Here is a 15,493-nt window from a genome sequence, read left to right as displayed (position 1 = left end):
AAAAAAGGAAGTAAATCAACTGAATGGACAAGTTTAAAGGACTGTTAAGTCGAATGACAGTTGTGAGTAAAAAGGAGGACTTGGAGACAGAGGGATTATCTGTCCTTGTTGGAGCGGAGGTCGGTGGTGTGGGGGTCGTGCTGAATGGTCTGGTGCAGCATGAGGGCCAGCAGGCCGGCTCGGTTGGTCATGGCCGTGCGCACGTTACGCTCCTGCTCAAACAGCTCGTCCAGCTTGTACCACTGATCGGAGATGAAGCAGAGAGACAGAGGCACTCAAAGACCAGTTTACACTTCGTCAGATGACGCTTTTGACAAGATATCATTATATCTTATATAGCACCACCACAATTTTCATCCAGCAATACTTTTTGCAAGTGCCATGCGACAATATATAGATTAGGCTTCAGACTTGTTTGACCAGTGTATTATGGGTTATGACAGTTTTTGCAATTTAAAGTGACCAACTGTGCATTAAGCTAACTATTATGATACACAAATGCATCTTTATATCTGTGGTGTATGTGTGTTTGCGTATGTGCATGTGTAGGTATGCGCATGTCTGTGTATGTATGTGAGCTTGTGCGTGAGTGTGTATATATATATATATATATATATATATATATATATATATATATATATATATATATATATATATATATATATATATATATATATATATATATATATATATATATATATATATATATATATATATATATATATATATATATATATATATATATATATATATATATATATATATATATATATATATATATATATATATAATATATATATATATATATATATATATATATATATATATATATATATATATATATATATATATATATATATATATATATATATATATATATATATAATATATATATATATATATATATATATATATATATATATAATATATATATATATATATATATATCATATATATATATATATACTAATATATATATCATACTATATATATATATAATATATATATATATAGTATAGCAATATACATAAAGTAAAATAAAATTTAACAAAATTGTTAAAAAAAACACCATCTAAACTCATTCCAAATGTATTCTGATTAAGGGGTGGTCCATAAAGACTTCACATGAATGCTTGGTCTTCCTCACCTCAAAATATCAAATTATCTGTTTTCTGTCAGATTAAGCGGTACTGACCTTGGGGTCTCGGGAGTGTTCTGGGCATAAGACCTGCAGTCTTTTGCAGTATGTCTTGCTCTGGGGGTTGTACACATCGCAAAACAATCTGGTGGCCCTAAAAAATGGATACAAACCAAAACAAAAATTAGCAAGCTTGATGAATACAATATATAAAAATATATATAAATTAAAAGCAATTACTAACACTAAATTTAACAAAAATAAAAATAAAAAAAAGTAAAAATAGAACATGAATTTAAATCTGCCCTTTACTAAGCTGAAGGGCTGTGATGGATTATTTACTTGTGCTGATGGAGGTATGACATTCCTTTCACCATAAACCATCCCTTTTCCAATGCCACACCCACCACCGCTGGCCAAAAAGCTCAATTTTGGTTCCAGGACCGCTTAACAAAATCCAGATCACACACAAAAAAAACAAAAGAATTTAACTTAAAAACATTTAGAAAATGTTAGGCTGATTGTCCCATGCAGTCCAGCCAGTCATGGTCTTACCCTTCGATGCGTGTGGGGTACATGGAGCCGAAGGAGGTCTGACTCTCGTACTGTACAGAGAAAGAGGGAGACAGACAGTGAGCCCAGTAACGCTGAACAACGCAGCATCTATTCCTTACGACACTGAGCCAAAATGGGCACGGTGCATCAACCGGGTGGGTGCCACACAGGGGTTTCCCCCCTCATCACTTTAAGCACTTTCACTTTTGAGAAAAGCACTACGAATGTGTGGCAGGGTATGTGGGAAGGAGCCTGCCACAAAATGAAAGCAATTATTCTTTTATGCATTTAGTAAAAATTTACCCTCACAAAGAATCATCAAACTTGCACCAAAAACCCCTGGATGAATAAACAGTAGTTCATCATTCATAGCTGAAAACATCAGTTCAAGAAGTTAATTCATATTTCTATCATATTTTCATCACTTGAAGCAGGGAGTTTCATGCCTGGCTCTGTGTCAGCCACGCGAAGCAAACCGTTTTTCTCACCTTGGCGTAGCACCTCTCCATGTGCCGTAGCGCCACCTTGGGGTTGATGGGGTGACTGCAGGACACGCAGAAGATCTGAAGGTCCGTGTCATCACTGTCCCCCTCATTCACCTGCAGGAGAGTCAGAGAGACAATCGGCTTAATGCAGCATATCAGAGGTAATGCCAACTAGCATAGCATTTTCTGCCAAACCTCAATGAAAAATTGTATTATGCCAATATTCATATAAATATTTAATAATAATACTGTATTATTACAAATATTTAATAATATTGTGCCATTATAAATATGGAGTAAACAATTGTAATACAATATAATTATCATTATTAATAATAATATTGTCGTATTATTAAACTCAAGTGTCGAAACTGAATGCAGTCAGACAAAAAATTGGCTTGAAGGAGCCACAAAAGATGCACATTAGAGCCGTTAAGTCTCTTCGAAAGCATTTAACAGTAACTGTAACTTTATTTATGTAGCACTCTTCGAAACGCAGTTACATAGGGGTGTAACAATACATCAATTCAGATGAATGTATCAGTTCAAAGGGGAACAATCCGATCCAATTGACCCATATCATTAAGAATCGTAGCAAAATACTTATTAAATGCCTATAATCTTATGGCGTTTGCTCTTGGCACTGCCAACATCATCGATTACCTTTCCAACTCAACCGCATCATCACCAGTGCTAGCACTGTTAAGTCAATAAACTTTTACATTCTCAAATCTCAAGCTCATTATGTGTAAACTGTAACAGGATTGCGCTAGCTGGATCATAAAGGAACTATATTGATTGTTTCTCACTACATTTGATCGTTTTTAAATCAAATTGTATCAAAATGTGTGACACTGCCAAAAACCGGAGCATTGCCTAAAGCATCATAATCCTCCCCCATCAAGGCGAAGCCTGAAGCTACAAAGCGCTGCAGAACTGACCTCCTCGTCTTGCTGGACCACCTGCTGCTTGGCCTTGATGATGATGCTCTCCAGTTCGTGGAAGCGGCGCTCCATGTCGGTGAGGCGCATGCGGGCGGACTGCTGCTCGCGGCGGATGCGCTCCAGCAGCTTCTTGCCCTGCTCCTCGGCGATGCACGGGCTCTGCTGCCACTGCTGGATGCGCTGCGGCAGGATCTCGTAGATACGGCTGCAGGGAGGGAGGGAGGGAGAGGTGGGCGCGACGCTACTGCTAACCTGTGGCTAAACCGTGGCTAACGCTAACCTGTGGCTAAACCGTGGCTAACGCTAACCTGTGGCTAAACCGTGGCTAACGCTAACCTGTGGCTGAACCGTGGCTAACGCTAACCTGTGGCTAAACCGTGGCTAACGCTAACCTGTGGCTAAACCGTGGCTAACGCTAACCAGTGGCTAAACCGTGGCTAACGCTAACCTGTGGCTAAACTGTGGCTAACGGTGACCTGTGGCTAAACCATTGCAAACGCTAACCTGTGGCTAACGCTGACCTGTGGCCAAACCGTGGCTAACGCCAACCTGTGTCTCACTTCAAATGAACTTGCAAAATTGAATGTGACAAAAAAGTAACAAATGAACTGGCATGTGTGATATTTGCCAAAAATTGTAACCAAAATATTTTAGGGAATTGCTACATTTTGTTTTGTCAAGAGTCACGCAAGAGGTCGGTTTAACTTAATCAATAAATTACCAAAACAAAGAACAAAAAAGGATCCACAAGCTGTCTGAGTTCTTTTCTGGAGTTGCTCAGGGTGATTGGCGCCGGGCAGGTGTGGGGATACTGTGTTGGAGTTTCACCCGGGGAAAGAGAGGGTCGCCTCTCTGCGACTATGTGTTGCTGGGGGGAAAGCTCTGACTGTCGTTTGTGCTTATGCACCAAACGGCAGTTCAGAGTATCCAGCCTTCTTGGAGTCACTGGGCAGCATCCTGGAAAGGGTGCTGCCCGGAGACTCCATAGATCTGCTGGGCGACTTCAACGCTCACGTGGGCAACGACGGAGAAACCTGGAAGGGGGTGATTGGGAGGAATGGCCTGCCTGATCTTAACCCGAGCGGTGTCTTGTTATTGGACTTCTGTGCTGGTCATGGATTGTCCATAATGAACACCATGTTCGAGCATAGGGTAGCTCATAAGTGTACTTGGTACCAGAGCACCTTACGCCAAAGATTGATGATCGACTTTGTGGTCATATCATCAGACCTGCGGCCGTATGTCTTGGACACTCGGGTGAAGAGAGGAGCAGAGCTGTCAACTGATCACCACCTGCTGGTGAGTTGGATCAATTGGCCAGGGAGGCTGCCGGACAGACCCGGTAAACCCAAATGTGTAGTGAGGGTGAACTGGGAATGTCTGGCGGAGGCCCCCATCCGTGAGGTCTTCAACTCCCACCTCCGCAGGAACTTCTCACACATCCTGGGGGAGGCTGGCGACATGGAGTCTGAGTGGGCCATGTTCAAAGCCTCCATTGCAGAGGCGGCAAGCAGGAGCTGTGGCCAGAAGGTAATCGGTGCCTGTCGGGGCGGCAACCCAAGGACACGCTGGTGGACACCGGCAGTGAGGTCAGGGACAGTACCTGCAGAGTGGCAGACCGGGGTGGTGGTCCCCATTTTCAAGAAGGGGGACCGGAGGGTGTGCTCCAATTATCGGGGTATCACACTCCTCAGCCTCCCTGGGAAAGTTTACTCTAGGGTGCTGGAAAGGAGGCTCCGACCGACGGTCGAACCTCGGATTCAGGAGGAGCAATGTGGCTTCCATCCTGGTAGTGGAACAGTGGACCAGCTCTTTACCTTGGCAGGGTTGCTGGCGGGGTCATGGGAGTTTGCCCATCCAGTCCACATGTGCTTTGTGGACTTGGAGAAGGCTTTCGACTGTGTCCCCTGGGGAACCCTGTGGGGTACCGGGGCCGTTTTTACGAGCCATCCGGCCCCTGTATAACCAAAGTGAGAGCTGTGTCCACATCCTCGGCAAAAAGTCAAGCACGTTTCCAGTGGGTGTGGGACTCCGCCAAGGTTGCCCCTTGTCACCGGTCCGGTTTGTGATATTCATGGACAGGATCTCAAGGCGCAGCCGAGGTGAGGAGAGTGTCCAGTTTGGTGACCTCAGAATTGCGTCTCTGATTTTTGCAGACGACATGGTTCTGCTGGCTTCATCGGACCGTGACCTTCAGCACCACTGGAGCAGTTTGCAGCCGAGTGTGAAGTGGCCGGGATGAGAGTCAGCACCTCCAAGTCCGAGGCCATGGTTCTCTGCCAGAAAACGGTGGATTGCTCCCTCTGGGCTGGGAACGAGTCATTGCCCCAAGTGAAGGAGTTCAAGTATCTTGGGGTCTTGTTCACAAGTGAGGGTAGAAGGGAGCGTGAGATTGACAGGCGGATCGGTGCAGCATCAGCAGTAATGTGGGCATTGCACCAGACCGTCGCGGAAACGACCGTCGTGGTCCCTCGAAGACCCCCCCTGCGACGTGGGCCTCCACGGCGTCGGAACCCCTCAAACCTCAGCTATCCCCCGCTGACCCCCTGTGAGGACTTTGCTGTCACAGGGGGACTATGGAACTGCCAGTCTGCCACTCGGAAGGCTGACTTCATCCCTGCGTATGCCTCCCTCCAGTCCCTACAATTCCTTGCCCTCACGGAGACCTGGATCACACCTGACAACAACGCCACTCCCGCTGCCCTCTCATCCTCCTTCTCCTTCTCGCACACTCCCCGGCCTTCCGGCCGTGGCGGTGGTACTGGTCTTTTAATTTCCCCCTCGTGGAAATTCTCTGTTCTCCCCCTCTCTCACCTGTCCATATCCACTTTTGAATTCCATTCTGTTGCAGTATCCTACCCTACTAACCTTTTCATTGCAGTTATCTACCGTCCTCCAGGGCCCCTGGGAAACTTCCTTGATGAGCTAGACACCCTTCTCAGCTCCTTCCCTGAGGATGGCACCCCACTGATTCTCCTTGGAGACTTCAACATCCACCTAGAAGCCTCCCAGTCTGCTGCCTTCCTACCGCTAATCCACTCCTTCGGCCTCTCCCTGCAACACTCTCCTCCAACCCACAAGGCGGGCAATGTCCTAGACCTTGTCTTTGTAAGGAACTGCTCATGCTCCAAATTCACGGTTACCCCTCTGCATACATCTGATCACCACTTCATCTCATTCTCCCTCCCTCTTCCTCCCCATCCTCCTCTCCCTCCTCCCTCCCACACTTCCTCAGCCCGCCGTAACCTCCGCTCCCTCTCACCCTCTTCCTTTGCCAGCACCGTCACCACCTCACTCCCCCCTCTCGAATCCTTCTCCAAACTCCCCGCTGACTCTGCATCTGCCACCCTCCTTTCATCTCTCTCCTCCGCCTTTGACTCTCTCTGTCCCCCTGTCTCAAAGCCACCTCGCACATCCCCTCCCAGTCCTTGGATATCTGACACCCTCCGTACCTCCAGGGCCAGCCTCCGCGCAGCGGAGAGGAAGTGGGGGAAATCCAGAGACGCTTCCGACCTCATGACTTACCAGTCTCTCCTGGCGGCATTCTCTTCCGATGTCACTGCCGCCAAAGCAAAATACTATCAAACGCAAATTCAGAACTCTGCTTCTAACCCCCGGAAACTTTTCTCCATTTTCTCCTCTCTCCTCAACGCACCGCCTCCTCCTCCTCAGTCCTCCTTCGCTGCTGATGACTTTGCTGATTTCTTCGATGAGAAGGTCGCAGTCATCCGCAGATCCTTTACAACCGCCGCCCCCCTCACTGTGCCCTTCCCCCCCTCTAGGCCCATCCCTTCCTTTTCCACTTTCTCCCCCCTTACAGACTCTAATGTTTCTCAACTCCTGCTCGGCCACCGCCCTACAACCTGTGCCCTTGACCCTATCCCCTCTTCTCTTCTCCAAACTATCACACCTGACATTCTCCCATTTGTCACCTCCCTTGTCAACTCCTCCCTGTCTTCCGGCTGTTTTCCGGCATCCTCCAAGAGGGCCCACATCACTCCGCTGCTAAAAAAGCCTACCCTGGATCCCTCCATCATCCAGAACTACCGCCCGGTATCTCTTCTTCCTTTCCTTTCTAAAACTATAGAACGAGCCGCTTCTACTCAACTTTCTTCCTTCTTTTCTAACAACAACCTGCTAGACCCCCATCAGTCTGGCTTCAGATCGGGCCACTCGACAGAGACTGCGCTCCTCTCCGTCAGTGAGTCACTTCATGCCGCACGAGCAGCCTCCCTCTCCTCTGTCCTCATTCTTCTAGATCTCTCTGCTGCCTTCGACACTGTGGATCACTCCATCCTCCTGTCTGCCCTGTCAGCAACGGGCATCTGTGGCACAGCCCTGGACTGGATTGAGTCCTACCTCTCTGGTCGCTCCTTCCAGGTTGCCTGGGCTGGTTCGGTATCGACACCTCGGCCCCTCGCCACAGGAGTTCCCCAGGGCTCAGTCCTTGGCCCGCTTCTTTTTTCTCTCTACACTCGCTCCCTTGGCCCTGTGATCACTGCACATGGGCTATCCTACCACTGCTATGCGGACGATACTCAACTCTTCGTCTCGTTCCCGCCGTCTGATACGCAGGTTTCAGCCCGTATCTCCGCTTGCCTGAGGGACATCCAGAGCTGGATGGACAACCACCATCTAAAGCTCAACTCAGGTAAAACTGAAATGATATTCATCCCTGCTAATGCCTCTCCCCATCTGGATCTCTCCATTTCCCTCGGGGATACCACACTCACGCCGTCACCCAGTGCAAGGAACCTCGGCGTGGTGATGGACAGCAGACTGTCCCTTTCCGAGAACATTGCGGCGGTGACCCGGTCTTGCAGGTTCTTCCTATACAACATACGGAGAATCCGCCCCTTTCTCACCCCCTACTCGACCCAGCTCCTGGTCCAAGCGATGGTTCTGTCCCGCCTGGACTACTGCAATTCCCTCTTGGCTGGCCTCCCAGCGTCTGCCATCAGACCCCTCCAACTCATCCAGAATGCAGCAGCTCGTCTGGTCTTCAACCTTCCCAAATACTCACACGTCACCCCCCTGCTTACTTCCCTCCACTGGCTGCCTGTCATGGCTCGCATCAAATTCAAAACATTGGTGCTAGCCTTCCAAGCAGTTAAAGGGTCTTCCCCAGCTTATCTGCAAAAAATCATCAGACCCTACACCCCTGCCAGACCTCTTCGTTCAGCCTCCACAGGCCGCTTGGCACCTCCCCCTCTCAGAACCTCCACCTCACGCTCACGACTACTGTCTGTTCTGGCTCCACGGTGGTGGAACGAACTCCCCGTTGAGGTCAGAACTATAGAATCCCTCCCCACCTTCAAGCGCAAGCTGAAGACACACCTCTTCAAACAGCACCTCTCCCCATCCCTCCCTACCTCCCTGTGAACCTTAATTGTTGTCTCTGTGACTTGTGTATCAGTATTTTAGTTGGCTAGGTAAGCAGTGTTTGGATAGTTAACTTTGGTGACTTTTGCTCTGTTTGTTTGTTTGTTCAAAAAAAAAAAAAAATAAAAAAAAAAATAAAAAATTGGCCCTTGTCCTTATCTTTGTTGTACAGGTAGCAGTTGAAATTGTACTTACCTCTAGGGTCTTTCAGCGAACTTATCCCTGGTTATGGGTATGCACTTTGTTGTACGTCGCTCTGGATAAGAGCGTCTGCCAAATGCCAATAATGTAATGTAATGTAATGTAATGGAGCTGAGCTGGAAGGCGAAGCTCTCGATTTACCGGTCGATCTATGTCCCAACCCTCACCTATGGTCACAAGCTTTGGGTAGTGACTGAAAGAACGAGATCGCGTATACAAGTGGCTGAAATGAGCTTCCTCCATAGGGTGGCTGGGGTCAGCCTTAGAGATAGGGTGAGGAGCTCAGACATCCGGAGGGAGCTCAGAGGTTTTCCGGGCTCGTCCAACTGGGCGGAGACCCCGAGGTAGACCCAGAACCCGCTGGAGAGATTATATATCTCTCCTGGCCTGGGAACGCCTTGGGATCCCCCAGGAGAAGCTGGAATGCATTGCTGGGGAGAGGGATGCTTGGAATACCCAGCTTAGCCTACTGCCACCGCGACCCGACTCCAGATAAGCGGATGAAGATGGACGGATGGAAGCTGTCTGAGAGTTGTGAGGCATTCCCCCCCTAAATACTGTATTGATCTTCTCCTGTGTGCTCAAATAATTCAGGAGTGTATTAGTGTGCGTGGGAGACGTTAGCGTAGAGCCCTGCTGCTCAGGACGAGCCCTTACTTGGCAGCCAGCTTCATGCCGCAGTCCTCGGAGCAGTATTTGGAGTTGGGGCGCGCCGCCTCCACGCAGCTGGGCCCCAGACACTGGCGGAGCCCCCCGCCGTCCCGGCCCTCGCCCCGGTCGCTGTGCTTCACCCGGTCACGATGCTTCTGCTTCTGCTTGTGCCGCCGCGACTTGTAATCCTCCTTCTGAGAGAGAGAGACAGACCAGAGTCACACAACCCCATTCAGTACAGTACATTACATTACATTACAGGCCTTTAGCAGAAACTCATGTACACCATTTTGCATTTTACTGTATCTATTTATGCATTTATACAGCTGGATATACTGTATGCTGAAGGTTAAGTATCCTGCGCACAACAGCAGTTGTGGGGACAACGTCAGCCTACCTGGGAATCAAACCTCTTGGTTACAAGACCAGTCCCATTACATTACATTACATTACATTACAAGGCATTTAGCAGACCCTCTTATCCAGAGCGACGTACAATGAAGTGCAGCTCAAACACAGGAACAACTGTGAAGAGGACCCGAGAGGACAGTATGGTTCCGAGTCCCTTGACCATTACACCACACAGTCTGAATGGCTTGCCCTGTGCCACCCGTTGCACAGGAAATGCAGACAGCACAAACAGGGGAACGCACAGGCCTTTCAGAAAAGCAGCGCTCACTCACCTTCTTGTCAGATTTCTTCTCTCGTCTTTTCACGTGCTTGACTTTGACCGCTCTCTTGCGCAGCACTGGGTCAAGGAAGGGCCCGTCATCTTCATCACTGAGCCAAGGCTAGAGAGAGAGAGAGAGAGGGAGGGGGAAGAGAGAGAGACAGAGAGAGGGAGAGGGAGGGGGGAGAGAGATAGAGGGGGAGGGGGAAGAGAGAGAGATGGAGAGGGAAGGAGGGAGGGAGGGAGATTCTGTAAGTCTAACAGACAAAGCTTCAAATTGATTATAAATATATATCAGAACAAAAGCTACATTCAGGGCAGGCTGTACAGTGTTAGACATGGGGGGGTAAGTTGTTACCATGTTGTAGTCAGGGCAGGTTGTACAGTGTTAGACATGGGGGGGTAAGTTGTTACCATGTTGTGGTCAGGGCAGGTTGTACAGTGTTAGACATGGGGGGGTAAGTTGTTACCATGTTGTGGTCAGGGCAGGTTGTACAGTGTTAGACATAGGGGGGGGGGGGGGGGTCAGTTGTACCATGTTATGGTCAGGGCAGGTTGTACTGTGTTAGCCATGGGGGGGTAAGTTGTTACCACGTTGTGGTCAGGGCAGGTTGTACAGTGTTAGACATGGGGGGGTAAGTTGTTACCATATTGTGGTCAGGGCAGGTTGTACGGTGTTAGCCATGGGGGGGGGGTAAGTTGTTACCATGTTGTGGTCGTCATATCCAGCTGCTCTGTACTGCTGAAGCAGCTCCAGCTCCTGTTCATCGTAGTCATCAGAGAGCTGGCCGTCCCTCCCCAGGGAGCTGTCCTGCTCCTTCATGGAGTACTCCTCATCACGCACACGCAGCATCTTCTGCACGCGGGAACACGCAGAACGCCACAGCGCCTTAGAGCCAGTGCACACACCCTCCTGCCACAAAACTTTTGCTACATCTCATGTTAGCTTCATAGGTCTGTTTTGGCCCGCCACCATCCCCTCTCTTTGGGGGGACATCTTCATTGTGTCAAAATATATATTGAATTACAGAGGTATATTTATATTTATGTCCCCTGATGTACCCCCACCCCTCCCCGAACCAAAGTTCCTTCCCCCTCAATAGGTGCTAAGAAATCTACAGAGATGCCCAGGGGAAAAGACAGACATGGAGTTAAACAAATGCAGAGACAAATAGACATGGGCATACAAAGAGAATGTCAAAAAACAAACAAACAAAAAAAACAAATAGCAATATGAAAAACTGCCAGTACATTTATGCACACTGTTCTTCTGAAAGTTCTCTCAGTTTATGAGAGCAGGACGGGGGGTTGGAAAAGAAGAAAGTAAGAAAGAAAAAAAGGCCCAATAATGATAAAATGTTTAAACAAATGAAATAAAAAGTAAAAATATTTAAGGAGAAAGGAATCGGGAGCAGTAAGTTATGTTTTGAGATGTTGCAGGAAGGGAAATCATGCTAGAGCAGTGATGAGCAGTTTGGACTGCGGTACTGCTTTAGTCCAAGGGATTCAGTATGTTCAGAGTACTGGGAGAGCATCAATGGCAGAAAGGTGGGCAATCCAAAATGAATGACAATCTAAGACTCAAATAATTGGTTTAAAAATGGGAATGAGGTAAAAACTGATGGATGTCCCACAGAGGGGCAGTCCCTCTGAGCAATCATACCACTCATGTCACATCACTCACATTAAGTACCAGCACATCACCACTTATGTTCTTCTGATTTCCAAAATCAGCTTAAAAAGGTTAGTTTTATTACTACTGAGAGAAAGCTTGGGCAGTACTCCCACACCACACCCAGCCTCCCTCTATCAACACTACAGTATTCGTTATCAATTACTAGTATGAATATTACGGATGAACTATTGTTTTAGTTACCACAATATTCACATTACTTAATTACATAATTACCACAGACATGTCGATGTATACTTTTAGCATATGACTGACCACACATCTGAACGGTAACGGTGACTGGTACAGGCGGCGGTGGGGCTCACCCTCGCTCTGACATCACACTGCCTCAGGCGGCACTTCTGCCGGATCTTGTTGGGCCCGCCAAACTTCTTCATGTCCTTGCAGAAGTCGCACTGCGCGCAGTCCTCCGTGCGTCTGCAGGGCTCACACTCCCCACACATGCGAGCAGAGCGCTTGATCTGTGACAGGCCGCGACACGGAGAGACACGCTTTACTCAGCTGGGATATCCGCTTACGCAGCAAACGCCATTTTATATAAATATATATATATATATAAATATATATATATATATATATATGCCATGGAACTGACTTTGGCTAAAGGGGTCTGCTAAATTGGCAGCTGTTGAAATGAACCCGAGGGTTAATGTCAATTAACATTAATGGTAAAATGCTTTAAGATTATGAAAGGTAGTGGATAAATGACCTCCATTATTATCGGATAAATGCACTTGATTATTATTAAAAACCATAACTTCCAACAAGTTAGTTTTTCGATTTAAAAAGAAAGAAAAAAAGGAATGAAATATAAAGAAGGCACATCAGAGACCCGTGATCCACGCCGGCGATCGGTCTTAAAGTCGGGCGTGCCTCGCTGCTTCTCCAGCCGCTCCATCTCCGTCTCCTTCTCCTTCTCCCGCGGAAGCTTCTTCGGACGGTACTTTATCTCCAGAGACTCATCTTTACCTGGGCGGGGGACAGGGACTCCGTAAACCAGGGCTCTACGAACTACTCTTGCAGACAGGCCAGATATGGGACATGGGGAAATGCATGTACATTAAATGTAGGCATTTTTCTAGAGTACCTGACACGGTTGACATTTTTTTTACACATAATCAACTTTAATTGTTTGATTTTTACTGTAGAGCTTTTCTGCCCCACCAGCCCTGCTGCCTTTAAAATAAGCAGTGCGTTTACATGTACAACTGACACAAGAGCTCTGGAGCTTACGTGTCTTTGGACTGTGGGTGGGAACCGGAGTATCTGGAGGAAACCCATGCCACACAAGGGGAGAAAACAAACTCCACATAGAGAGGATTCAGCCTGGGACTCAAACATGGAACCTTCTTCTTTGGAGGAGACAGTGCTAACCACAGCTCCACCATGCCGCCCAAGCTGAACGAATGAGAATGACTGTAAAGACACCTCAGGACACTCACCCCTGCACTTCAGACAGTACCACTCCCGAATGGCCTTAGCCATCTTTTCTGTGACATTGATGCAGTCTCCATGGAACCACTCATTGCAGTTGTCACAACCGCTGCAGGGAACAGAGAGACGACTTCAGTTATCCAACTCAACATCACCGGATATTTGCACGGTTACGATATATTTGCGAACAAAACATAAAAGCCATTATACTGCAGTGTATCACTTAAAATAAAATAAGAGACACAAACAAGGCACAAACTCCAAGGGACTTGTATAGAAGAATGTTGAGTAGTTATCAATGCCTTAGAAACATGGTGAGCGGTATAATTCTGAATCCTCTTGAGTCATGTCTTATATTACCCTACTATAAAAAAGAAGAACATCTAGTTAATTATTGTTACTGCACAGCGATTAAACTTAAGACGTATGAATTTAGAAAAGAAAGCTTCCGTTCCTTAAAATAAGATTTTTACAGCACACAAGGAGTAAGGGACAGGCGTGCAAAACTCACATCATGAAGCAGTTGATGTCGGGCTTGCGGCAGACGCAGTAGACTGGAGCGTTCTCTCCGTTCTCCCCTTCCAAACAGCTATCCATTCCCGGCGGCTGGTCAAAGTCTGACACTTCACTGTCCTGGAAATGTGCAGCACCATCGCAGAACGACCAGACAAAAGGAAGCCAAATTAACCTTAGATTTCTAGCAATCTTTGCAATCTTTGTAAAAAAAATTGTTGTCAAACAATGGGAGAGTGGAACATGCTAAATGAATGCATGCGGATATGATAATACATTCAAACATATTGCACGTGCATTAGCTAGTACTAAGAAGGAAGAAAACAAGAACGAGAATTATTTGACTCCTGGCGAAATTAAGTTTGTAGCGAAGTGAGTAACGTTAACTTAGCCAAGTTCATTGTTCGGAAAAAATGGCCTGGGCTAATAAAATAGTTAGCCAGCTAACTTGGCTACCTAATTAACTTAGTCTAGCTAGTTAACATTAGTAATGTTAGCTAGCTAACGAACGTTAACTAAATACATGGAGTACGAAAGAGTTCCACAATTTGTCGTTGATCAAGACTAATTTTGCTACTTAGCTTGCCATCCAATTAAATGATAAAAAAACGAACTATTATGTTACCATCTAGCTAGTATATGCAACCATGTTTGTTTGACATTTAATGTTATTTAGCCAGCTAGCTATCGTTAGCAACATAAGTCTGCTAGGTAATTTACCTGGCAACCTGAAAATACATTTTGATGCTACTCAGCCAGAACTATTCTAATACTTACCATGTTGATTTTCTCGCCGATCCCACGTAAAACTACGTAGATTTAAGTACAAATGATTACTGTTAAAGAAGACCGTTCTCTCATTTGAAGAAATGAAAGATAACAAACAGCGTTTCCGTAGCTAACAATTGTTCTAAAAACTGCTTGTCTTCCGCTTCCGGTTCACAATTCGCAAATCATAGAGCGTATAGAGTTCAGTGGTCAAGAGACGCGCATCTAACTGAACGAGAAAATGATCTTACTTTTTTTTGCGAAATAGCCGCATTGAAAAACAATAGTCTGTTGTGTAATGAAATCTATGGAAATATTGTTAAAGTATTTCTGATGCTACTGTCTAAAACACGAAGCATTCTCGTAGCACTAAACTCTGGTCTGCCTGGCTGAACCTGATGTGAATATTTAGGTCAATGGCCTAATCTGGACTTTTTTTTTTTATTATTGTGAAGAAAAAACACGGACAATACAAACCAGTACAAAACATAGATGCATAGAAAGGGATACAAGTACAGAAATATCTTATTAGCTGCTTTTTTTTGTTCTTTGATGTGAAAATTGTTCTGATGTGCTACTTAGTTTTTTCCCCAAAAGTGATAAAGGTTTATTTTTGCTAAACCTTGATTTCGTTGAAGGACTTAGTCTAATATCAATGTGCGATAAGATGGAAATGCCAAGATATGGTATAATATGTATAAGAACTGACATAAAGTACCAGTGCAGTGTATAGTATTGGTGTAGGTGCACTACTGTTCAAAGATTTGGGGTCACCTTGTCTGTTTCTGATTTTATATTTTATTTTCTCTGTTTGTAATCAAACACTCATACCCACGGGCAATTTAAACTCTCCAATCAGCCTAACTTGCATGTCTTTGGATGAGTGTGTGAGTGAATGGTGTGTGTGCCCTGCGATGGACTGGCCAACTGTCCAGGGTGTATTCCTGCCTTTCGCCCAATGTATGCTGGGATAGGCTCCAGCCCCCCTGCGACCCTGTTCAGGATAAGTGGGTTAAGATAATGGATGGATGGATGGATGTTTGTAATCAAACAATCTGT

General features: G+C 46.2%; 1 protein-coding gene across 1 annotated transcript; it reads right to left on the bottom strand.

The window, feature by feature from the left end:
- Positions 1–95: 95 nt before the first annotated feature.
- cxxc1a (CXXC finger protein 1a) lies at positions 96–14,608 on the bottom strand. Its single transcript, XM_061259103.1, has 13 exons — positions 14,444–14,608; positions 13,665–13,786; positions 13,162–13,262; positions 12,543–12,688; positions 12,025–12,180; positions 10,733–10,882; positions 10,040–10,147; positions 9,363–9,550; positions 3,120–3,327; positions 2,182–2,292; positions 1,694–1,743; positions 1,196–1,292; positions 96–242 (listed from the first exon to the last, which is right to left on the bottom strand). Exons 1-13 carry the CDS (start codon positions 14,444–14,446, stop codon positions 96–98), a joined length of 1,587 nt encoding a protein of 528 aa, XP_061115087.1. The 5' UTR covers positions 14,447–14,608.
- Between the last annotated feature and the right edge of the window lie 885 nt (positions 14,609–15,493).

The sequence above is a fragment of the Conger conger genome, chromosome 10 (genome assembly GCF_963514075.1).
Source record: "Conger conger chromosome 10, fConCon1.1, whole genome shotgun sequence".
Lineage (NCBI taxonomy): Eukaryota > Metazoa > Chordata > Actinopteri > Anguilliformes > Congridae > Conger > Conger conger.
Note: the sequence above shows the minus strand (reverse complement) of the source record. Positions and strands in the feature narration are given on the sequence as shown.